The sequence below is a fragment of the Danio rerio genome, chromosome 21 (genome assembly GCF_052040795.2).
Source record: "Danio rerio strain M-AB ecotype USA chromosome 21, GRCz13ab, whole genome shotgun sequence".
NCBI classification, from domain to species: Eukaryota; Metazoa; Chordata; class Actinopteri; order Cypriniformes; family Danionidae; genus Danio; species Danio rerio.
The window spans coordinates 12,782,501-12,807,536 of NC_141041.1; the positions used below are offsets into that span (position 1 = coordinate 12,782,501).

Below are 25,036 nucleotides of genomic sequence, written 5' to 3' on the forward strand. Positions count from 1 at the left end.
ATATATATATATATATATATATATATATATATATATATATATATATTAAAGCAGTTTATATATAGATATATATATATATATATATATATATATATATATATATATATATATATATATATATATATATATATATATATATATATATATATATATATATATAGATATATATATATATATATATATATATATAAAAACAGTTTATAGATAGATAGATAGATAGATAGATATATATATATATATATATATATATATATATATATATATATATATATATATATATATATATATATATATATATATAAAAACAGTTTATAGATAGATATATATATATATATATATATATATATATATATATATATATATATATATATATATATATATATATATATATATATATATATATATATATATATATATATATATATATATATATATATATTAAAGCAGTGTATAGATAGATAGATAGATAGATAGATAGATAGATAGATAGATAGATAGATAGATAGATAGATAGATAGATAGATAGATAGATAGATAGATAGATAGATAGATATAGATAGATAGATAGATAGATAGATAGATAGATAGATAGATAGATAGATTAAAGCAGTTTATAGATAGATAGATAGATAGATAGATAGATAGATAGATAGATAGATAGATAGATAGATAGATAGATAGATAGATAGATAGATAGATAGATAGATAGATAGATAGATAGATAGATTAAAGCAGTGTATAGATAGATAGATAGATAGATAGATAGATAGATAGATAGATAGATAGATAGATAGATAGATAGATAGATAGATAGATAGATAGATAGATAGATAGATAGATAGATAGATAGATAGATTAAAGCAGTGTATAGATAGATAGATAGATAGATAGATAGATAGATAGATAGATAGATAGATAGATAGATAGATAGATAGATAGATAGATAGATAGATAGATAGATAGATAGATAGATAGATAGATAGATAGATAGATAGATTAAAGCAGTGTATAGATAGATAGATAGATAGATAGATAGATAGATAGATAGATAGATAGATAGATAGATAGATAGATAGATAGATAGATAGATAGATAGATAGATAGATAGATAGATAGATAGATAGATAGATAGATAGATAGATTAAAGCAGTTTATAGATAGATAGATAGATAGATAGATAGATAGATAGATAGATAGATAGATAGATAGATAGATAGATAGATAGATAGATAGATAGATAAAAGCAGTTTGAAAAAGGATAGATAGATAGTTTTGAGGTCACAAAGTTAAATCTATTAAGTCAATGACAGTCTTTTGCAGTAAAAGCCTATGGGACAGTTGTTGCTAGGGTGCAGTATCTGGTAGTTAGGGTGTGGCTAGAAAGTTAAAAGCTCTTTAGTTATTGGCAGTTTGGTAGTCTGAGTTAAATGAGCTCAGCCATTAGTCTGTATGACAGTCTGATGCAGAGTTATGAGCTCACAAAGTTTGATCCCATGTTAAGTCAATGAAAGTCTTTTGAATGGAAGTCTATGGGGCAGTTTCTAGGGTCCAAAAGTGGTTGCTAGGGCGTGGCCAGAAAGTTAAAAGCTCATCAGTTATTGGCAGTTAGGTAGTCTGAGTTAAATGAGCCCAGTTAGAAGTCTGTGTGACAGTCTGATGCAGAGTTATGAGCTCACAAAGTTTGATCCCATGTTAAGTCAATGAAAGTCTTTTGAATGGAAGTCTATGGGGCAGTTTCTAGGGTCCAAAAGTGGTTGCTAGGGCGTGGCCAGAAAGTTAAAAGCTCATCAGTTATTGGCAGTTAGGTAGTCTGAGTTAAATGAGCCCAGTTAGAAGTCTGTGTGACAGTCTGATGCAGAGTTATGAGGTCACAAAGTTTGGTCCAATGTTAAGTCTATGGGATTTTTCTGATGGTCCCGGGACGTTTTTCGGAAAATCGAAAGTCGGATCAGTCAGAAAAGATATGGCATAATGAGTCAGAATAGTTTGGAGGTCTGGTGTGAGTTTGGTGGTCATAGCTCGAAAGCTCTAGGAGGAGATAGATTTTGAATTTTAGTCTCAGAAGAAGAAGAATAATATATAAAAAAAATAATAAGTTTAAATAGGATTTCAGTAGTCTGGCTTGTTTCTCAAGCCAGCCTAATAACTAGATTCTTAAAGTTTGAGAACAAACTTTGAGGCTGGCTTGTGAAAGCCTGACGGTAATAGTTTATTTAAACAGTTTTAAAATGTATGAAAAGATAGATAGATAGATAGATAGATAGATAGATAGATAGATAGATAGATAGATAGATAGATAGATAGATAGATAGATAGATGTTGTTAGCATGATTCTAGCATGAATTAGCATAATGTTAGCATGATTCTAGCATGAATTAGCATGTTGTTAGCATGATTCTAGCATGAATTAGCATGCTGTTAGCATGATTCTAGCATGAATTAGCATAATGTTAGCATGATTCTAGCATGAATTAGCATGTTGTTAGCATGATTCTAGCATGAATTAGCATGTTGTTAGCATGATTCTAGCATGATTTAGCATGTTGTTAGCATGATTCTAGCATGATTTAGCATGTTGTTAGCATAATTCTAGCATGAATTAGCATGTTACTAGCATGATTCTAGTATGAATTAGCATGTTACTAGCATGATTCTAGCATGATATAGCATGTTACTAGCATGATTCTAGCATGAATTAGCATGTACCTAGCATGATTTTAACATGAATTAGCATGTTACTAGCATGATTTTAGCATAAATTAGCACGATTCTAGCATGAATTAGCAGGTTGTTAGCATGATTCTAGCATGAATTAGCATGTTACTAGCATGATTCTAGCATGAATTATCATGTTGTTAGCATGATTCTAGCATGAATTAGTATGTTACTAGCATGATTCTAGCATGAATTAGCATGTTACTGACATGATTCTAGCATAAATTAGCATGTTGTTAGCACGATTCTAGCATGAATTAGCATTTGACTAGCATGATTCTAGCATGAATTAGCGTGTGACTAGCATGATTCTAGCATGAATTAGCATGTTGTTAGCATGATTCTAGCATGAATTAGCATGTTACTAGCATGATTCTAGCATGAATTAGCATGTTGTTAGCATGATTCTAACATGAATTAGCATGCTACTAGCATGATTCTAACATGAATTAGCATGTTGTTAGCATGATTCTAGAATGAATTAGCATGTAACTAGCATGATTCTAGCATGAATTAGCATGTGACTAGCATGATTCTAGCATGAATTAGCATGTAACTAGCATGATTCTAGCATGAATTAGCATGTTGTTAGCATGAAGGATAGATAGATAGAGATAGATAGATAGATAGATAGATAGATAGATAGATAGATAGATAGATAGATAGATAGATAGATAGTTAGAGATAGATAGATAGACAGATAGATAGATAGATAGATAGATAGATAGATAGATAGATAGATAGATAGATAGATAGATAGATAGTTAGAGATAGATAAATAGATAGATAGATAGATAGATAGATAGATAGATAGATAGATAGATAGATAGATAGATAGATAGATAGATAGATAGATAGATAGATAGTTAGAGATAGATAGATAGATAGATAGAGATAGATAAATAGATAAATAGATAGATAGATAGATAGATAGATAGATAGATAGATAGATAGATAGATAGATAGGTAGAGATAGATAGATAGATAGATAGATAGATAGATAGATAGATAGATAGATAGATAGATAGATAGATAGATAGATAGATAGATGGTGTGCGAGCCTGATTCAAACAAGCCAACCCCCGCCTCTCTACGATGTTCTGATGCTGAGATATAGCTGCTATTATATCGTTGCTAGGTTAGTCTGTTTTGTTGCTATGGAGTTGATTGACAGCTTAGACTGATGATGTATCAAAGCTTCTTGCCCGTATGAACAGTTAAACACAACCCCCATGTCTCTATCACACTGCAGCATGACAATATCAGTCTGAACCTCTTTAATGGCAGTCTATGGGACAGTTGCTAGGGTGCAGTATCTGGTTGTTAGGGTGTGGCTAGAAAGTTAAAAGGCCATCAGTGATTGGCTGCTGGCTAGACTGAGTTAAATGAGCTCAATCATTAGTCTGTAGGACAGTCTGATGCAGAGTTATGGGTTCACAAAGTTTGATCCCATGTAAAGTCAATGAGAGTATTTTGCAATGGAAGTCTATGGGACGGTTTCTAGGGTCCAAAAGTGGTTGCTAGGGCGTGGCCAGAAAGTTTAAAGGTGGTCAGTCATTGGCAGTTTGATAGTCTGAGTTAAATGAGCCCAGTTAGAAGTCTGTGTGACATTCTGATGCGGAGTTATGAGGTCACAAAGTTTGATCCAATGTTATGTCTATGGGATTTTTCCGACGGTCCCGGGACGTTTTTCGGAAAACCGAAAGTCGGATCAGTCGGAAAGGATATAGCAACTCGAGTCAGAATAGTTCGGAGGTCTGACCCGAGTTTGATGGTCATAGCTTGAAAGGCCTAGGACGAGATAGAGTTTAATTTTTAGTCTCAGAAGAAGAATAATAATATTAACTAGATTCTTAAAGTTTGAGAACAAACTTTGAGGCTGGCTTGTGAAAGCCTGACGGTAATAGTTTATTTAAACAGTTTTTAAAAAGTATGAAAAGATAGATAGATAGATAGATAGATAGATAGATAGATAGATAGATAGATAGATAGATAGATAGATAGATAGATGTTGTTAGCATGATTCTAGCATAAATTAGCATAATGTTAGCATGATTCTAGCATTAATTAGCATGTTGTTAGCATGATTCTAGCATGATTTAGCATGTTGTTAGCATGATTCTAGCATGATTTAGCATGTTGTTAGCACGATTCTAGCATGAATTAGCATGTTACTAGCATGATTCTAGCATGAATTAGCATGTTGTTAGCAAAATTCTAGCATGAATTAGCATGTTACTAGCATGATTCTAGTATGAATTAGCATGTTACTAGCACGATTCTAGCATGAATTAGCATGTTACTAGCATGATTCTAGAATGAATTAGCATGTACCTAGCATGATTTTAACATGAATTAGCATGTTACTAGCATGATTTTAGCATGAATTAGCACGATTCTAGCATGAATTAGCATGTTGTTAGCATGATTCTAGCATGAATTAGCATGTTACTAGCATGATTCTAGCATGAATTATCATGTTGTTAGCATGATTCTAGCATGAATTAGTATGTTACTAGCATGATTCTAGCATGAATTAGCATGTTACTAGCATGATTCTAGCATGAATTAGCATGTTGTTAGCACGATTCTAGCATGAATTAGCATTTGACTAGCATGATTCTAGCATGAATTAGCATGTTGTTAGCATGATTCTAGCATGAATTAGCATGTTACTAGCATGATTCTAGCATGAATTAGCATGTTGTTAGCATGATTCTAACATGAATTAGCATGTGACTAGCATGATTCTAGCACGAATTAGCATGTTGTTAGCATGATTCTAACATGAATTAGCATGTTACTAGCATGATTCTAGCATGAATTAGCATGTTGTTAGCATGATTCTAGCATGAATTAGCATGTTGTTAGCATGATTCTAGCATGAATTAGCATGTGACTAGCATGATTCTAGCATGAATTAGCATGTAACTAGCATGATTCTAGCATGAATTAGCATGTAACTAGCATGATTCTAGCATGAATTAGCATGTAGCTAGCATGATTCTAGCATGAATTAGCATGTTGTTAGCATGATGGATAGATAGATAGATAGATAGATAGATAGATAGATAGATAGATAGATAGATAGATAGATAGATAGATAGATAGATAGATAGATAGATAGTTAGAGATAGATAGATAGATAGATAGATAGATAGATAGATAGATAGATAGATAGATAGATAGATAGATAGTTAGAGATAGATAGTTAGAGATAGATAGATAGATAGATAGATAGATAGATAGATAGATAGATAGATAGATAGATAGATAGATAGATAGATAGATAGATAGATAGATGGATGGTGTTCGAGCATGAGTCAAACAAGCCAACCCCCGCCTCTCTACGAAGTTCTGATGCTGAGATATAGCTGGTGCCATATCGTTGCTAGGTTACTCTGTTTTGTTGCTATGGAGTTGATTGACAGCTTAGACTGATGATGTATCAAAGCTTCTTGCCAGTATGAACAGTTAAAAACAACCCCCATGTCTCTATCACACTGCAGCATGACAATATCAGTCTGAACCTCTTTAATGGCAGTCTATGGGACAGTTGCTAGGGTGCAGTATCTGGTTGTTAGGGTGTGGCTAAAAAGTTAAAAGGCCATCAGTGATTGGCTGCTGGCTAGACTGAGTTAAATGAGCTCAGCCATTAGTCTGTAGGACAGTTTGATGCAGAGTTATGAGCTCACAAAGTTTGATCCAATGTAAAGTCAATGAGAGTCTTTTGCAATGGAAGTCTATGGGACGGTTTCTAGGGTCCAGAAGTGGTTGCTAGGGCGTGGCCAGAAAGTTTAAAGGTGATCAGTCATTGGCAGTTTGATAGTCTGAGTTAAATGAGCCCAGTTAGAAGTCTGTGTGACATTCTGATGCGGAGTTATTAGGTCACAAAGTTTGATCCAATGTTACGTCTATGGGATTTTTCCGACGGTCCCGGGACGTTTTTCGGGAAACCGAAAGTCGGATCAGTCGGAAAGGATATAGCAACTCGAGTCAGAATAGTTCGGAGGTCTGACCCGAGTTTGATGGTCATAGCTTGAAAGGCCTAGGACGAGATAGAGTTTAATTTTTAGTCTCAGAAGAAGAATAATAAATATAACTAGATTCTTAAAGTTTGAGAACAAACTTTGAGGCTGGCTTGTGAAAGCCTGACGGTAATAGTTTATTTAGTTTAAACAGTTTTTAAAACTATGAAAAGATAGATAGATAGATAGATAGATAGATAGATAGATAGATAGATAGATAGATAGATAGATAGATAGATAGATAGATAGATAGATAGATTAGCATGTTATTAGCATGATTCTAACATGAATTAGCATGTTTTTAACATGATTTTAGCATGAATTAGCATGTTACTAGCATGATTTTAGCGTAAATTAGCATGTTACTAGCATGATTTTAGCATGAATTAGCATGATTCTAGCATGAATTAGCATGTTGTTAGCATGATTCTAGCATGAATTAGCATGTTGTTAGCACGATTCTAGCATTAATTAGCATGTTACTAGCATGATTCTAGCATGAATTAGCATGTTGTTAGCATGATTCTAGCATGAATTAGCATGTTACTAGCATGATTTTAGCATGAATTAGCATGTTACTAGCATGATTCTAGCATAAATTAGCATGTTGTTAGCATGATTCTAGCATGAATTAGCATGCTACTAGCATGATTCTAGCATGAATTAGCATGTTGTTAGCATGATTCTAGCATGAATTAGCAAGTTGTTGGCATGATTCTAGCATGAATTAGCATGTTACTAGCATGATTTTAACATGAATTAGCATGTTACTAGCATGATTCTAGCATAAATTAGCGTGTTACTAGCATTATTCTAGCATGAATTAGCATGTTACTAGCATGATTCTAGCATGAATTAGCATGTTGTTAGCATGATTCTAGCATGAATTAGCATGTTACTAGCATGATTCTAGCATGAATTAGCATGTTGTTAGCATGATTCTAGCATGAATTAGCATGTTACTAGCATGATTTTAGCATGAATTAGCATGTTACTAGCATGATTCTAGCATAAATTAGCATGTTGTTAGCATGATTCTAGCATGAATTAGCTTGCTACTAGCATGATTCTAGCATGAATTAGCATGTTGTTAGCATGATTTTAGCATGAATTAGCATGTTACTAGCATGATTCTAGCATAAATTAGCATGTTACTAGCTTTATTCTAGCATGAATTAGCATGTTACTAGCATGAATTAGCATGTTGTTAGCATGATTCTAGCATGAATTAGCATGTTACTAGCATGATTTTAGCATGAATTAGCATGTTACTAGCATGATTCTAGCATAAATTAGCATGTTGTTAGCATGATTCTAGCATAAATTAGCATGCTACTAGCATGATTCTAGCATGAATTAGCATGTTGTTAGCATGATTCTAGCATGAATTAGCATGTTGTTAGCATGATTCTAGCATGAATTAGCATGTTACTAGCATGATTTTAGCATGAATTAGCATGTTACTAGCATGATTCTAGCATAAATTAGCATGTTACTAGCATTATTCTAGCATGAATTAGCATGTTACTAGCATGATTCTAGCATGAATTAGCATGTGAATAGCATGATTCTAGCATGAATTAGCATGTTGTTAGCATGATTCTAGTATAAATTAGCATGTGACTAGCATGATTCTAGCATGAATTAGCATGTGACTAGCATGATTCTAGCATGAATTAGCATGTAACTAGCATGTTTCTAGCATGAATTAGCATATTGTTAGCATGATAGATAGATAGATAGATAGATAGATAGATAGATAGATAGATAGATAGATAGATAGATAGATAGATAGATAGATAGATAGATAGATAGATAGATAGATAGATAGATAGAAAGAGGTAGATAGATAGATAGATAGATAGATAGATAGATAGATAGATAGATAGATAGATAGATAGATAGATAGATAGATAGATAGATAGATAGAAAGAGGTAGATAGATAGATAGATAGATAGATAGATAGATAGATAGATAGATAGATAGATAGATAGATAGATAGATAGATAGATAGAAAGAGGTAGATAGATAGATAGATAGATAGATAGATAGATAGATAGATAGATAGATAGATAGATAGATAGATAGATAGATAGATAGATAGATAAATGGTGTAAGAGCATGAGTCAAACAAGCCAACCCCCGCCTCTCTACGATGTTCTGATGCTGAGATATAGCTGGTGCCATATCGTTGCTAGGTAAATCTGTTTTGTTGCTATGGAGTTGATTGACAGCTTAGACTGATGATGTATCAAAGCTTCTTGCCAGTATGAACAGTTAAAAACAACCCCCATGTCTCTATCACACTGCAGCATGACAATATCAGTCTGAACCTCTTTAATGGCAGTCTATGGGACAGTTGCTAGGGTGCAGTATCTGGTTGTTAGGGTGTGGCTAGACAGTTAAAAGGCCATCAGTGATTGGCTGCTGGCTAGACTGAGTTAAATGAGATCAATCATTAGTCTGTAGGACAGTCTGATGCAGAGTTATGAGCTCACAAAGTTTGATCCCATGTTAAGTCAATGAGAGTCTTTTGCAATGGAAGTCTATGGGACGGTTTCTAGGGTCCAAAAGTGGTTGCTAGGGCGTGGCCAGAAAGTTTAAAGGTGATCAGTCATTGGCAGTTTGATAGTCTGAGTTAAATGAGCCCAGTTAGAAGTCTGTGTGACATTCTGATGCGGAGTTATGAGGTCACAAAGTTTGACCCAATGTTACGTCTATGGGATTTTTCCGACGGTCCCGGGACGTTTTTCGGGAAACCGAAAGTCGGATCAGTCGGAAAGGATATAGCAACTCGAGTCAGAATAGTTCGGAGGTCTGACCCGAGTTTGATGGTCATAGCTTGAAAGGTCTAGGTGGAGATAGAGTTTAATTTTTAGTCTCAGAAGAAGAATAATAATATTAATAATAAAAATAATAATAAGTTTAATAGGATAACAGTAGTCTGGCTTGCTACACAAGCCAGCCTAATAATAAGTTTAATAGGATAACAGTAGTCTGGCTTGCTACACAAGCCAGCCTAACTAGATTCTTAAAGTTTGAGAACAAACTTTGAGGCTGGCTTGTGAAAGCCTGACGGTAATAGTTTATTTAGTTTAAACAGTTTTAAAAAGTAAGAAAAGATAGATAGATAGATAGATAGATAGATAGATAGATAGATAGATAGATAGATAGATAGATAGATAGATAGATAGATAGATAGATTAGCATGTTATTAGCATGATTTTAACGTGAAATAGCATGTTGTTAGCATGATTCTAGCATGAATTAGCATGTACCTAGCATGATTTTAGCATGAATTAGCATGTTGTTAGCATGATTTTAGTATGAATTAGCATGTTATTAGCATGAATTAGCATGTTGTTAGCATGATTCTAGCATGTTGTTAGCACGATTCTAGCATGAATTAGCATGTTGCTAGCATGATTCTAGCATGAATTAGCATGTACCTAGCATGATTTTAACATGAATTAGCATGTTACTAGCATGATTTTAGCATGAATTAACACGATTCTAGCATGAATTAGCATGTTGTTAGCATGAATCTAGCATGAATTAGCATGTTCTTAGCATGATTCTAGCATGAATTAGCATGTTACTAGCATGATTCTAGCATGAATTAGCATGTTACTAGCATGATTCTAGCATGAATTAGCATGTTGTTAGCATGCTTCTAGCATGAATTAGCATGTTACTAGCATGATTCTAGCATGATTTAGCAAGTTGTTAGCATGATTCTAGCATGAATTAGCATGTTGTTAGCATGCTTCTAGCATGAATTAGCATGTTACTAGCATGATTCTAGCATGAATTAGCATGTTGTTAGCATGATTCTAACAAGAATTAGCATGTTACTAGCATGATTCTAGCATGAATTAGCATGTTGTTAGCATGATTCTAGCATGAATTAGCATGTTGTTAGCATGATTCTAGCATGAATTAGCATGTTGTTAGCATGAGTCTAGCATGAATTAGCATGTTACTAGCATGATTCTAGCAAGAATTAGCATGTTGTTAGCATGATTCTAACATGAATTAGCATGTTACTAGCATGAATCTAGCATGAATTAGCATGTTGTTAGCATCATTCTAGCATGAATTAGCATGTGACTAGCATGATTCTAGCATAAATTAGAATGTTGTTAGCATGATTCTAGTATGAATTAGCATGTGACTAGCATGATTCTAGCATGAATTAGCATGTTGTTAGCATGATTCTAGTATGAATTAGCATGTGACTAGCATGATTCTAGCATAAATTAGCATGTGACTAGCATGATTCTAGCATGAATTAGCATGTAACTAGCATGATTCTAGCATGAATTAGCATGTTCTTAGCATGATGGATAGATAGATAGATAGATAGATAGATAGATAGATAGATAGATAGATAGATAGATAGATAGATAGATAGATAGATAGATGAATAGATGGATAGATGGATAGATGGATAGATAGATAGATAGATAGATAGATAGATAGATAGATAGATAGATAGATAGATCGATAGATAGATAGATCGATAGATAGATAGATCAATAGATCGATAGATAGATAGATATAGGTAGATAGATCGATAGATAGATCGATAGATAGATAGATAGATAGATAGATAGATAGATAGATAGTGGTAGATAGATAGATAGATAGATAGATAGATAGATAGATAGATAGATAGATAGATAGATAGATAGATAGATAGATAGATAGATAGATGGAGTGCGAGCATGAGTCAAACAAGCCAACCCCCGCCTCTCTACGATGTTCTGATGCTGAGATATAGCTGCTGTTATATCGTTGCTAGGTTAGTCTGTTTTGTTGCTATGGAGTTGATTGACAGCTTAGACTGATGATGTATCAAAGCTTCTTGCCAGTATGAACAGTTAAAAACAACCCCCATGTCTCTATCACACTGCAGCATGACAATATCAGTCTGAACCTCTTTAATGGCAGTCTATGGGACAGTTGCTAGGGTGCAGTATCTGGTTGTTAGGGTGTGGCTAAAAAGTTAAAAGGCCATCAGTGATTGGCTGCTGGCTAGACTGAGTTAAATGAGCTCAGCCATTAGTCTGTAGGACAGTCTGATGCAGAGTTATGAGCTCACAAAGTTTGATCCAATGTAAAGTCAATGAGAGTCTTTTGCAATTGAAGTCTATGGGGCGGTTTCTAGGGTCCAAAAGTGGTTGCTAAGGCGTGGCCAGAAAGTTTAAAGGTGATTAGTCATTGGCAGTTTGATAGTCTGAGTTAAATGAGCCCAGTTAGAAGTCTGTGTGACATTCTGATGCGGAGTTATGAGGTCACAAAGTTTGATCCAATGTTACGTCTATGGGATTTTTCCGACGGTCCCGGGACGTTTTTCGGAAAACCGAAAGTCGGATCAGTCGGAAAGGATATAGCAACTCGAGTTAGAATAGTTCGGAGGTCTGACCTGAGTTTGATGGTCATAGCTTGAATGGCCTAGGAGGAGATAGAGTTTAATTTTTAGTCTCAGAAGAAGAATAATATAGAAAAATAATAATAATATTAAGTTTAATAGGATAACAGTAGTCTGGCTTGCTACACAAGCCAGCCTAATAATAATAATAAGTTTAATAGGATAACAGTAGTCTGGCTTGCTACACAAGCCAGCCTAATAAGTTTAAATAGGATTTCAGTAGTCTGGCTTGCTACACAAGCCAGCCTAATAATAATAATAAGTTTAAATAGGATAACAGTAGGTTGGCTTTGACAAGCCAGCCTAATAATAAGTTTAAATAGCATTTCAGTAGTCTGGCTTTGACAAGCCAGCCTAACTAGAGCTGAATTAAATAAACACAAACAATGAGCTAATAATGGATATAAAACCACAAATAATCTGCGCATTTAAGCTGAAAAGGCTTTAAACATCTAGATGTTTTGCTTGCTGTTGCCAGAACAACCAAGGCACGGGTATAAAGGATCTGCCCTCTTACGCAAAGTGGCAGGGAGCAGCAGCTCATTTGCATTTAAATATACACACACACATAAACAGTGGTTTTTTCACAGGTAACCTTTCTAACTGTATGTACAGTTGAAGTCATAATAATTAGCCCCCCTGAATTATTAGCCCCCCTGTTTATTTTCCCCCAATTTCTGTTTAACAGTGTTTTTTTCAACTCATTTGTAAACATAATAGTTTTAATAACTAATTTCTAATAACTGATTTATTTGATCTTTGCCATGATGAAAGCAAATAATATTTGTCTAGATATTTTTAAGACACGTCTATACAGCTTAAAGTTGCATTTAAAGGCTTAAGTAGGTTAATTAGTTTAACTAGGCAGGTTAGGGTAATTAGGCAAGTTTTTGTATAATGATGGTTTGTTCTGTTGACTATCGAAAAAAAAATTGCTTAAAGGGGCTAATAATTTTGACCTTAAGATGGGTTTTAAAAATCAAAACTGCTTTTATTATTCCAGGAATAAATTAAATAAGACTTTCTCCAGAAAAAAAAATATTATCAGACATACTGTGAAAATTTCCTTGCTCTATTAAACATCACTTGCAAAATATTTTAAAAAGATAAAAAATGAAAGTGAGGTAATAATTCTGTCTTAAACTGTACATAAATGTCATTGTTTTGAAGAAGTGATTGTAAAGTAGTACCTGTGCAGGAGGAACAGGAGCTTTGACAACAGGTGCCGATGCAGGGGTCGTGAAATCTCCTGAAAGTATGTCCATCGCATCATCTGTGTTCAGTGAAGGCTAAAACAGACATCAGCCAATCAGAACACAGTGGGACAGGCAAATCAGAGCACAGCGTTCAGTGATGGTGGCCAATCAGAACACACCCTTAACATGATTACTGATCTCTAAAAAAAAAAAATGACAGCATCACACTAGCTGCTTCTCTCTAAATGGAAATGATATTTAAAAACTATTTAGCACTGCCTTTTCAAGCTTTGGAAGTAATAAGAATAATATACGTTTTTTTGTTTGTTAGTTTTTTTTAACTTATTTTTACAAGAGAATACAACATCGCATGAATTACAATTTAGTGTAATATAGTGTTTTACATGTTAGAACATCGATTTATATCTACTAAAATGGTTGTAAATACATGTACAGAACAAAAAGCATCCTTTGGACATATAAAAGACAGAACATTTTTTATTCAACAACTATTATAATAATGAATATAAATAAATAAATAAATTAAAATAAATTAATTAATAAGAAAAATATATAAATAAATAGATAAAAGATAAAGTGAAGAAAGGAAGAAAAAAGTGTCCTTGTTCTCCGATAGTTCAGTAGAACTAATAGAGTCCGAATAGAGTTCAGTATGGCTCATAATTGAAAAATTAAAGGCATGACAGGAAAATTGAATTTAAAGAGAAAATTTCTCTTTAGAAAAATTTTTTTGAAGTCGTAATGCATTTGTTATTTGTTCCATTTGATACAGTTCCTACACTTTTTGAATCCAAGCATTATATGTTGGAGGTTCAGAATTTTGCTATCTGCATGTGATGCACTTCAAAGTTGCAGCAAGTAAGATTTGTAATAAGTAAATTTTTGATCTGACATCGAAGCCTTCAGGGCATACACATAGCAGAGCAACTGAGGGATCTTCAGAAAATTCATAATGGAAGATTTCCTTAAGGGCATTAAATATGATATTTGTTTTTAACTAAATATAAAATAAATCCTCAATAAATGTAACGTTTTTAAACAAGTATTGAAGAATTTCAATGTTCAAGAACTGAACTGAATTGCAATAAATAAAATAGTTATTAAAAAAATAAATGAACTATTTGTGCTTCTTGAAAATGATGCCTTCAGTTATAGTTTTGCCTTAATATACCAAGCAGACAGTTATTTATAGCATTAGATGTTTTTATCTACATTTAACCACTTCCAAAAATCCAAATTTGAGACATGATTCAGGATCTTCAGGGTTATTTTCCCATTTTATCATGCTTGGTGGAATGCAAAATCTTAAAAGCTCAATTTAAAAACTGCTCAAAATGTAGATTGAATCATATCGTCACCTTAGAATTATATGTTTCTATCTGACATTTTTGTCAATATTGAGTTATTGACATATTCTTATTAAATGACAACGTATTTACATTATGGGAAGTTTTACTAGTTGTTTGAATTTTAATACTTTTTGAAATAAAAAACAAATTTTACACACATACTGTTTGCCCTGGAATGCAAAAATTTTAAAGCTCGATATCTCAAAATCATTCAGAACGCAGATAGAACCTTATAATTCCAAGGTGCCGATATGATTCCAAGGTGGAGAAATATGAATTAACACACTCATTTGAGTTTTATGGAGTGTCTGACCTCTTTCGCAGGTGGAGGATATTTCTTGAGATCTTCCTCTTTGAATCTGTATTGTGGTGGAAGTGTGTCGTCTCTTTCTCCAACACGAACACCTTTCTCTGAGGTCTGTTTCTTCTCCTGTGCAAAACCATGCATATGATTAGAAAAATGTATAGGAAACTAGCAGTTTTTCAAACAATATAGTAATCTGTTTTTTAAGAAGTAGAAGAGAAAACACTTCCTTACATCAACTATCTGTCCAGGTTTGAGTTCTGGTAATTTTTGGGGTGGTTTAGAAGCCCCCAGTGTGTCGCTCAAAGCATCGAGAGCGTCCAGCGATATGGAGCTGTCCGACTGGAAGAAAACAGGTAAATAATTGAGGTAAAAGAAACCAAATGCAGTTACATTAAAACCTTCATTTAGGAGAAACAGGAAAAAGTATTGTTTTTCATGCACTGGACAATTTTAAGGTTTTAAGACTTTAAAAAAAACAAGTTGTGTCTGTATATTTCAATTATACTACTTATTTTTAAAAGCTGTGTCTTAAATTGAAGACAAACTTAAATCTCCACTTCAGCATTACTTGCAAACAACAACCTTTAGCTTTATTCAAATTGATATTCTGCAGGTTTTTACAGGGGTATATATCCAAACATAGCTTGTTTGATTATATACACAACCTTTTATTCAAAAATAAAAAGTGTATTGGTAACACTTTACAATAAGGTTCATTAGTTAATGCCTTTACTAACATGAAGTAATCATGAACAACACTTGTACAGCATTTATTAATCATATTTGAACATTTACTAATGCATTATTAACATCCAAGTCCGTGCCTGTTAACATTAGTTAATGCACCATGAGTTAACATGAACTAACAATGAACTACTGTATTTTCATTAACTAACGTTAACTAACATGAACAAATACTGTTGTAAATATATTGTTCATTGCTTGTTCCTGTTAGTAAATGCATTAATTAACATTAACTAATGAACCTTATTGTAAAGTGTGACCAGTGTATTTATATAATAGCTGTTCATAGTCATTCAAAAAATCCCCTGAAAAACACTGACTTTAATATGTAAAAATAAACATTAAACAAAAATTTTTTACCTGACTTTTAGATTTTTGTGCTACAAATGTATGCAAATCAGTGCTTATTTAAAATAAATTTACATTTAAACATAACATTCATAAAGACGTTACTAAAATATTTGCTATTCCTAAAGGTCCCGTGAAGTGTCTAGAAATGTGCATTTTTATTCAATGTTTAACAATTATCTCAACTGAAATGTGAAGATAGGGTGGGACAGAGTAGCCCCTCCTCTTAAAAAAAAACAGCCAATGGCATTTTGTTTTATCACAGCTCTGCCAGTGAGTGGTTGAGCTCAAACCCATCCAATGACAAACAAATGAAAAGCGTCTTGAAGGAGGTGGGGCATGTCAGATACTAGAGAGCATTTAATTGGTCAGAAGACTTGATGAGAAACTGAAGCATGAGGTGACATTAAATAATTCGTAGATTGATTCGTTTAGGGGGAAGTGACAAACTGAAAGCTTTGGATGTTTATATCTTCTAAATGAAAATTTTGTCACTGTTTTGGAGCAAACTAGCTCATAGATTTCCTTAAAACTAACTTTCTGACACTAACATATAACATTTTTTATTTTCATTTCACGGGACCTTTAAATGTAATTTGGTGAAGTATGGTGATGCAGTGTTTTGCCTTGAGCTAGATTTTCTGACTTACCTCTGTCTTTGCTTTGGCTGGTTGTGCATGAGTCTCCATTTTAGCTTTCTTGTCTGCCGGTGGAGCAGGTGATTTGGTTACAGCAGCAGCTTGAGACGACGCCGGTTGTTTCTGCTCAAAGAAAGAGAGACATGTTTAGTTTTGATGTTAATGCAGATGTTTTTGTCGATGTGTTTTAAAATGTTGTTACCTGCTGAGATGGTGGAGGGGGAGCAAAGTTAGTGGTGCCTGCCGATTTAACATCCACTGCTCCTATTGTTTCAGTTTTCTGGGAAGAAGTGAACACATGTCAAACAAAGAAACATTTAGTCAAGAATACGAACATACAACTGAATGGACTGTTACCATAGATCCTTTATAAAATTATCTAACTGTTAAAACTACTTTTTTTGATTTAAAATAAAGTAATATATGTATACAGCTGAAGTCAAAATTATTAGTACCCCTGTTTATTTTCCCCCCATTTTTGGTTTATTGGAGAGAAGATTTTTTCAACACATTACTAAACATAATAGTTTTAATAATAGGGTTTATAAAAGGCTTATAATTTTGATCCTAAAAATGTTTTTTTTTTTATTAAAAACTGCTTTTATTCTAGCCAAAATAAAACAAATAAGACTTTCTCCAGAAGAAAAAATATTATCAGACATACTGTGAAAAATTCCTTGCTCTGTTAAACATAATTTGTGAAAGATTTAAAAAAGAAAAAACTAATTAAAGAGGGGCTAATAATTCTGACTTCAACTGTAAATAAAATTCACTAAATTTATAGTACACAAATGATATTATAATAAAAAACAAATATGCTTTTGTTATTGATTATTTTTATTAAATGCAATAAAGCAAAATAATAATAATAATAAGAATAATTATACATTTTATAATAATTTTCATTCATTCATTTTCTTTTTTCGGCTTAGTCCCTTTATTAATCTGGGGTCGCCACAGCGGAATGAACCACAAACTTATCCAGCATATGTTTTACGCAGCGGATGCCCTTCCAGCAGCAACCCATCACTTGGAAACACCCATACACTCCCAATTTACCAATAGCGCATGTCTTTGGACTGTGGGGGGAAACCGGAGCATCCGGAAGAAACCCATGCAAACACAGGGAGAACATGCAAACTCCATACAGAAATTCCAACTAACCCAGCTAAGGCTTGAACCAGCGACCTTATTGCTGTAAGGCAATCATGCTACCCACTGCGCCACCATGACGCCTAATAATATTCATATTATGGCAATTTAATAATATAATAACTAAAAATTACAATATTTGTCAATTAAAATAAATATTAAAATGAGCTAAAATTATAAACATTTACCATTAACAGAATGTTTAGTACAGACAAAATTAATAGCAAATTAAATATTAATATCATTATTCATAGTAATAAAAAATACTTACAATAATAATAAAGCAACATGTTTATTTTAAAATTTTAATAATTATTTTACCACCACTAACAACAATAATATTAACAACAACAATAACAACAATATTTCAATAATAATAATAACAATAATATATAAACAAACTAGGAGTATGTAGAAAAAAAATCATAGAAATGTGGGTATTTATTTCAGCTTCTTTGTATCATCATAAATACAGTGCATATGTGGCATGAAAAATGTCAAACCCCCCTAACTTCAAGGGACGGTTTACTCAAAAATCAACATTTCCTCACCATTTCCTCACACTCAAGTGGTTCACCAAAGAAGATATTCTGAAAAATGTTGGGGGAATAAGCAGCCATCCATAGCAAAAAAAAAAACAATGGAAGTTGTCTTGTTCTGCGTTTAGTTTTATTAGTTGCACAGGGCGTGCAGTACTTAAATAAGAAGATGGACAGGGAATACCAAACAACATCCAGCTTTAATCTACAATGTGCTGCCGTATTACAGGTTAACCATCACTAGCAATCTCCTCTCCTAGTCGTAAATTAGTGTCACAAATATTCAGTGGTTATAAGAATATTACATAAGTAAATGGCTGTTCTCCCCCAGCATCATTTAATATCTCTTCTTTTGTGTTTAATAATCTGAAACAGCTCTAAGGGATGTGTAAATGACAAAAATGTCCTATTTGGATGAACTATCTCTTTAAGAAAAGAGTTAAGAAGCTCAGAATGAACACTCACCACGTCTGTCTTCTTTGGAGCAGCTTGAGCTGGAGACACAAACGTAGAGGAGAGAGATTCCAGTGCATCATCTGTGCTTATGGGCTTTGGGAAAACAACAAACAAATCACACATTAATACAAGACTATATAATTGAAGGCCAACTAATGATGTGATTCTAAAAAATGACCATTAGAGGGGGCTACAGACTCAAGCTCAGTGTGTAATGCGAAACAGCAGCACAAGCCGTGGAAGGAAAAGTACAGACACACCCGCTGCATACCAAGAGACATCGACATTAATAACACACTTTTAACTTATACAACAAACACGAGACGAATAATCAAAGCTCACTATGACCAGCCAAGCCAAAACAATCGGTAATTATGCAGAAAATGATGAGACGGTGATGATAATACTCAGAACTGAATGTGATGGGTGTTAACACAGATTTACACACAAAATTAGTGAAATACAGCACAGGTTAGTTGTGTGTGTGTGCTGATTACGCAACAATTCGTTGTCAATGTGAATGACTGATGCATTTGTGTTTGCTTCTGTTTGCTAGCCAACACCCTTAAAGCAAGCTAAATGTTTGGCGTTGAAATGGAAATAAAAAAAAGAAAGAGAAGCTGTGAGTGAGACAGGAAATATAATGGTAATATACATGGATGAATAATAATGTTATGAGCCATCATAGCAAGACACAAATAACAATAATTATAAAATATGGGGCTCCTTTATGGTTTTTAAGCAGCAATTATGATTAGCCGTAAGCTATGTAGCTATGAAATGTAGCTATGGGAAATTATATGTTATATGAGTTATAGTTTGAGTTAAATATATTTGTATTATTCTGTAAACCACTGATGACTTTTCTCCTATATTAAAAATGCAAATATTGTCAAAAAGACAGCTGGAAGGGCATACGCTGTGTAAAACATATGCTGGAGCAGTTTGTGGTTCATTCCGCTGTGGCGACCCCTGATAAATAAGGCATAACACAGCGAAAGTAAAACAACAAAATACTAGTGTTTTAACTCCAGAAATGCTTAAGAAATAAATATTTGGTGGAATAACCAAGAATTCCAAATTTATATGTATTATTCTGAACTATTTACATTTAAGACTTGAAAGCAATGTTATAGATTTTTTTGTTATAGATTTTTATAGATTTAAGCAAATGTCAACATTTTACTCAAACTACAGGTCACGTATAAAGAGAAGTGGTCTCTTCATTTTTATATGTGTGCACATGTGTGTGTGTGTGTGTGTGTGTGTGTGTGTGTGTGTGTGTGTATACAGGTACATACTGTTAGCACACATTTAAAAGACCAAACTAAAATTAAACTATTATGAATGTATTTTTCAATGCACAATAATATGTAAACCATACACAGCAGATGATTGTGAACTGGAAGAAAGGGAGTCACATGATTAGAAAAAAAAGCTAAAAACAACAGCACAGGCCTCCACAGATCTCCTACCTTGGGAACTTCTTTAGGCTTCTCCGGAACTCCAGCTGGAACTCCAGCTCCATGCTTCTTTTCCTGAACAGACAAGTAAACAGTGGTTATACTCAAAGCTTGATAAAATACAGTACTGACTAAAAACCAGCTCATTTGATAACAATCACTTAGGATTAAGAAACATACTGAAAATCTTAGGGTGTGTTCACACTTGTGATTTGATTGTTGGATCTGGACCAAAAATAAAATGCTGCATTTAGTCGCTTAGTGTTCACATTAGCCAAGTTTCCATCCTAACATAAAGCAAATAATTTGAAAATTCACAAAAAATAAAGAAGGAAAATCCAAAAAGTGAATTAAAGCTGATTTAAACTTCTGCATCAAGCACACGCGTATGGTCGAGTGCAGCCATTGAGCGGTCGCATAGCCCTCGCTGTGGCTGAAGCCGATGCTGACGCGCACCTCTCAATAAATGTAATGACATGTCCCAACGACGCATAGCACAAACTCTGTGGTTGGTTGAGTTGGTAGCGGTGAAGAGTGTGGGCGGTGCTGAAAGCTGCAAGCCGCAAGCCCAATAGAGCGATTGTTTACAAGTGTTGAGTCCCGTGGAGAAGCTCCAGATGGAAACTTTTGTTTTGTTTTTACCTTATGATTAAAGTTGTTGCACGTATGCCGGTTCCCGCCTCTGATTAAGCAAGTTTTATCTACTTGTACCGTTCAGAAAAAACAAAACACCCACAAAGAAACTCGACACAGAGAAACATAAAATCCTACTGCCAGCTAGCGTTTCGCAAGTGTTATTGCAGAGTAACACAAACAGCACGCAGAAGTATAAATACACTGCAGGCAAAGAGCAGGCACCGTGGGTCATGCAGATCACTCAACGCAGAAGTATAAATTAGCATTTAGTTGCGTTTCCATAAAGCTGTTAGAGTGGCTCATAGTAGTATTGGTAACCTAGCAACCAATAGTAAACAAGCCAAGCTTAATGAAGACAACTGATTAGTCAAACTATTCACATGTGTCTCCATCTCACAATATTAGCATTAACTCTTTTTCACACAAGTCTCAAACCACCTCAAGTGAGTGTAAACCCTTTTTTGTGAATTTGTTTTTTTCAGAATCTTGCATTTCCATCACTCGCTTCTTGTGCTATACTTCAAAACGTGCAGTTTAGAGACTGTCCTGAAGGATACAGAGCAGCAAACAAAAACACAAACAGATTGTGGGATTTTCATTCAAAATAATGCTGTGTGTTGAACTAAAGGTGTTCAGGGTATGTGTATACATAACATTTGTATCAAAGAATGTTTCGACTCATTCATTTATTTTATCAGGGCTCGCCACAGCGGAATGAACCGCCAACTCATCCAGAATATGTTTTACATTGCAAATGCCTTTCCAGCTGCAACCCAGTACTGGGAAACACCCATTCACTCTCACATTCACACATATACGCTACGGCCAACTTAGTTTTATTCAATTTACTTATAGCTCATGTCTTTGGACTGTGGGGGAAACCCACGCCAACATGGGGAGAACATGCAAACTCCTCACAGGAATGCCAACTGGCCCAGCTGGCACTTGAACCAGCAACCTTCTTGCTGTGAGGCGACAGTGCTAACCACTAAGCCACCATGCAGCCATGTTTCAACACCTTAACACATTTTTAAAACCTTCCCTAATTAAAAAGTCACACACAAAATTCAATATCTGCAACAAAAAGGACCTGTTGCTGACATCTATATTGAACTGTGATGGGCAACATCATGATAATGACGGGAACAACCAGTTGTGCTTGTGCATTTTGTCCTATTGCGATGCCATGTACTGTTTTTTGGTTGTTTTTAAATGTCATATGTCTGTGTTGCATTTCATAATTCACTCAAATTACACTAGAATTAATTCCAGTTTCTTCATCTGCTTATTGTCGCAGTGTTTGTGTTGTTTCAGAAGAAACGAAAGAACAAAACAAATAGCACCAGAGTTTGTTGTATTTAAACCAAACCTGCCAAGTGTGAACACCCCCTTAATGACTTTCACACACTAATGATATTCAATAAAAGTCTATTTTTTTTATATTATTTGAGGTATTGCAGACTGTGTTTCTCAACCACGTTCTTGGAGGACCTTTAGCTTTGCATGTTTTCCGTGTCTCCTTAACCAAACACACCTGATTCAGATCATCAGTTTACTATTAGAGACTGAAAGATCTGTAATGAATGTGACAGACAAAAGAAACATCCAAAACATGCAGCGTTGGTGGTCCTCCAGGAACGTGGTTGAGAAACACTGTTGTAGACAACAACAAAAACAAAACAGGAATGTTGGAAAAGAGTAGAAATTAATTTTAAAGGAACAGTTCGGCCCAAAATATACCACTGTTCTGTGCGAGTTTCTTTTATAACACAAAATAAGTTATTCTGAAGAAAGCTGACAACCTGTAACCATTGACTTCCATAGTATAAAAAAATTAAACTAATATGGAAATTGATGGTTACCAGTTTTCAGCTTTCTTCAAAATATCCTCTTTAAAGATCTTTAGACATTAGTTTTTAGAGGATCATTCATTCATTTATTTTCCATTGGCTTAGTCCCTTACTTATCAGGGGTCGCCAAAGTGGAATGAACCGCCTTTTAGAGGATCAGTTCACCCAAAAATATAATACTGTATGTTTACAGAAAGAATACACGCACATATCCTTTCTGTGACTATATTCATTACTTTTATGTGCCTTTATGTCCATTTTAAATCTTAAAGCATCAGTCACTTAATTGCAGCTGCATGAAAAAATGTGTGTTTATCAATAGTCCTCATTTTGTGTTTCATGCATTACAGCTGAACTCTCTGTTTTTGGTTGAACTCTTCCTTTAAGATGAAAGAAAAAAAGGCAAACGTTGAGAATATGTATGATCTCCAACTGACCAGGTCTTCCTTTCTGTATCCGGGCGGCAGCGTGTCATCTCGCTCACCACACAAAACACCTTTCTCTGATTTCAGTTTGGGCTGAGACATGCATTGCAATCCATTAGAAAACACACGTAGCAAAACACAATGAGAATGCACATGCTAAAATTATTCCTTAAAAGTCGGCAGGAGAAGGAAATCATGATAGTATTTATATAGTGATGTATATTTAAGTGAAAAGGCTTCTTGAACAAGTAAAAAAGGGTAACACTGTATGTCACAATTCAAGGTATAAACAAACCATTAAACAACACTACTAGCTTAATTAACTACTAATTATCTGTTTATTAATAATTAATAAGATAAATTTTGGGATAAGATTATGGGCAGGATTAGGAATGCTGAATAAGATCATACTTTATAACTATTAATGAAGTTAATATCATAATAATACTAAGCCATTAGTTAATAGCATGAATTGTGACAGTGTTACTGAAAAAAGTACTGTAGTGTAGGGAGGAACTTAATTTTGACCCTTAGGAATCGATTGGACGGTTCGAAAAATGATTCTGGTACATTATGACAATATATATCACATGGATATATAGTTCACACTATCCCTTGTTCATTTCATATTGTCGCAAAATACATTGCTTACTATAATACATGATTTTCTTATGTGTATTAATCCAACCTTACCACCACAAAAACATGAATAACAGCATGGTGAGATAGTCACAAGCTTGATTGAACATTGTTTACGTAAAAAAAAATACTTTTTTTCAGTGGATTACCTTGCATGGATTGATTGTTCACTTTAAAGGCATATTTCACCCAAAAATTAAAAATTACCTACCCACAAGTGGTTTCAAACCTTTATTAGTTTCTTTATTCTATTGAACACAAAATATGTCATTTGGAAGAAAGCTGAAAACCTGTAACCATTGACTTCCTTAGTAGGAAAAACAAATACTATAGAAGTTGATGGTTATCGGTTTTCAGCTGTCTGAAAGAAACCCTAACAGGTTAGGAACAAGTGAAGGGAATTGTGACAGAATTGTGACAGAGTTAACAACCCCTTTAAGACTAACAATGTCCACTCAAAAAAATGATGTTTGAAGTTTGTTCAAACTACTAAAATGAGCTAAACCCAATTCTTTTTGCAACAACCTAATTTTTTTTATGTTCAATGAACTTAAATTTGCAAAAACTAATTAGCTAACTTAATTGCTTCATGTTGTCAAATCGATTGTGTGGAACCCAGCATTTTTTACAGTATGTGCTTGCAAAAATTTACATTGTCTTTTTGATTATTTCATGCAGACTTTAATATTTATTTTTTTATAAATAATCAAACTTAATCAAACATTTGCCAGAATTTCTAAATAAAGTGTGAAAAATAATCAGATATGATTGTGCACGCTTTGGGTTTGCACTTGAAAATGTGAAAATAATTGGTCTTTTAGATGGCAGATTCAAAACAAGACTAATGTCCTATGATAATGAGGGATGGGTTTTTCCCCCTCTGATGACATATACAAAGGGAGAATGTCAATCAAAGTGTTTCTGAGACAGTTTTTACTAGGTGTGATTATAAAAAATTTAAATTAAGTTCACAAACTGTAGCCACACAACCGTGTTTGAACTCCATTTAAAAGTGATTTTTGCATAATAGATACCCTTTAAATCATGATGTGAGATTTTTTTGCCCAAGTTCTGGTGGATTGCATGTGATTAACA

The 25,036-nt window shown here is 33.8% G+C and overlaps 1 protein-coding gene across 53 annotated transcripts in view; it reads right to left on the minus strand.

Annotated features, from left to right (window-relative positions):
- The window catches only part of cast (calpastatin), a 92,276-nt gene that overhangs the window by 24,057 nt on the left and 43,183 nt on the right, over positions 1-25,036 (minus strand). For 36 of the 53 annotated variants that reach the window (XM_087300045.1, XM_087300036.1, XM_087300060.1 and 33 more), the window contains 8 exons: positions 23,315-23,395; positions 20,404-20,466; positions 18,938-19,021; positions 16,984-17,061; positions 16,794-16,904; positions 15,283-15,390; positions 15,058-15,174; positions 13,369-13,467 (listed from right to left, as the gene is read on the minus strand). In XM_087300045.1, the coding sequence (XP_087156171.1) occupies positions 13,369-13,467; positions 15,058-15,174; positions 15,283-15,390; positions 16,794-16,904; positions 16,984-17,061; positions 18,938-19,021; positions 20,404-20,466; positions 23,315-23,395 (741 nt within the window). The remainder of the gene's footprint in view (positions 1-13,368; positions 13,468-15,057; positions 15,175-15,282; positions 15,391-16,793; positions 16,905-16,983; positions 17,062-18,937; positions 19,022-20,403; positions 20,467-23,314; positions 23,396-25,036) is intronic. The other 17 variants (XM_087300072.1, XM_087300067.1, XM_087300070.1 and 14 more) reach the window with 1 other exon arrangement.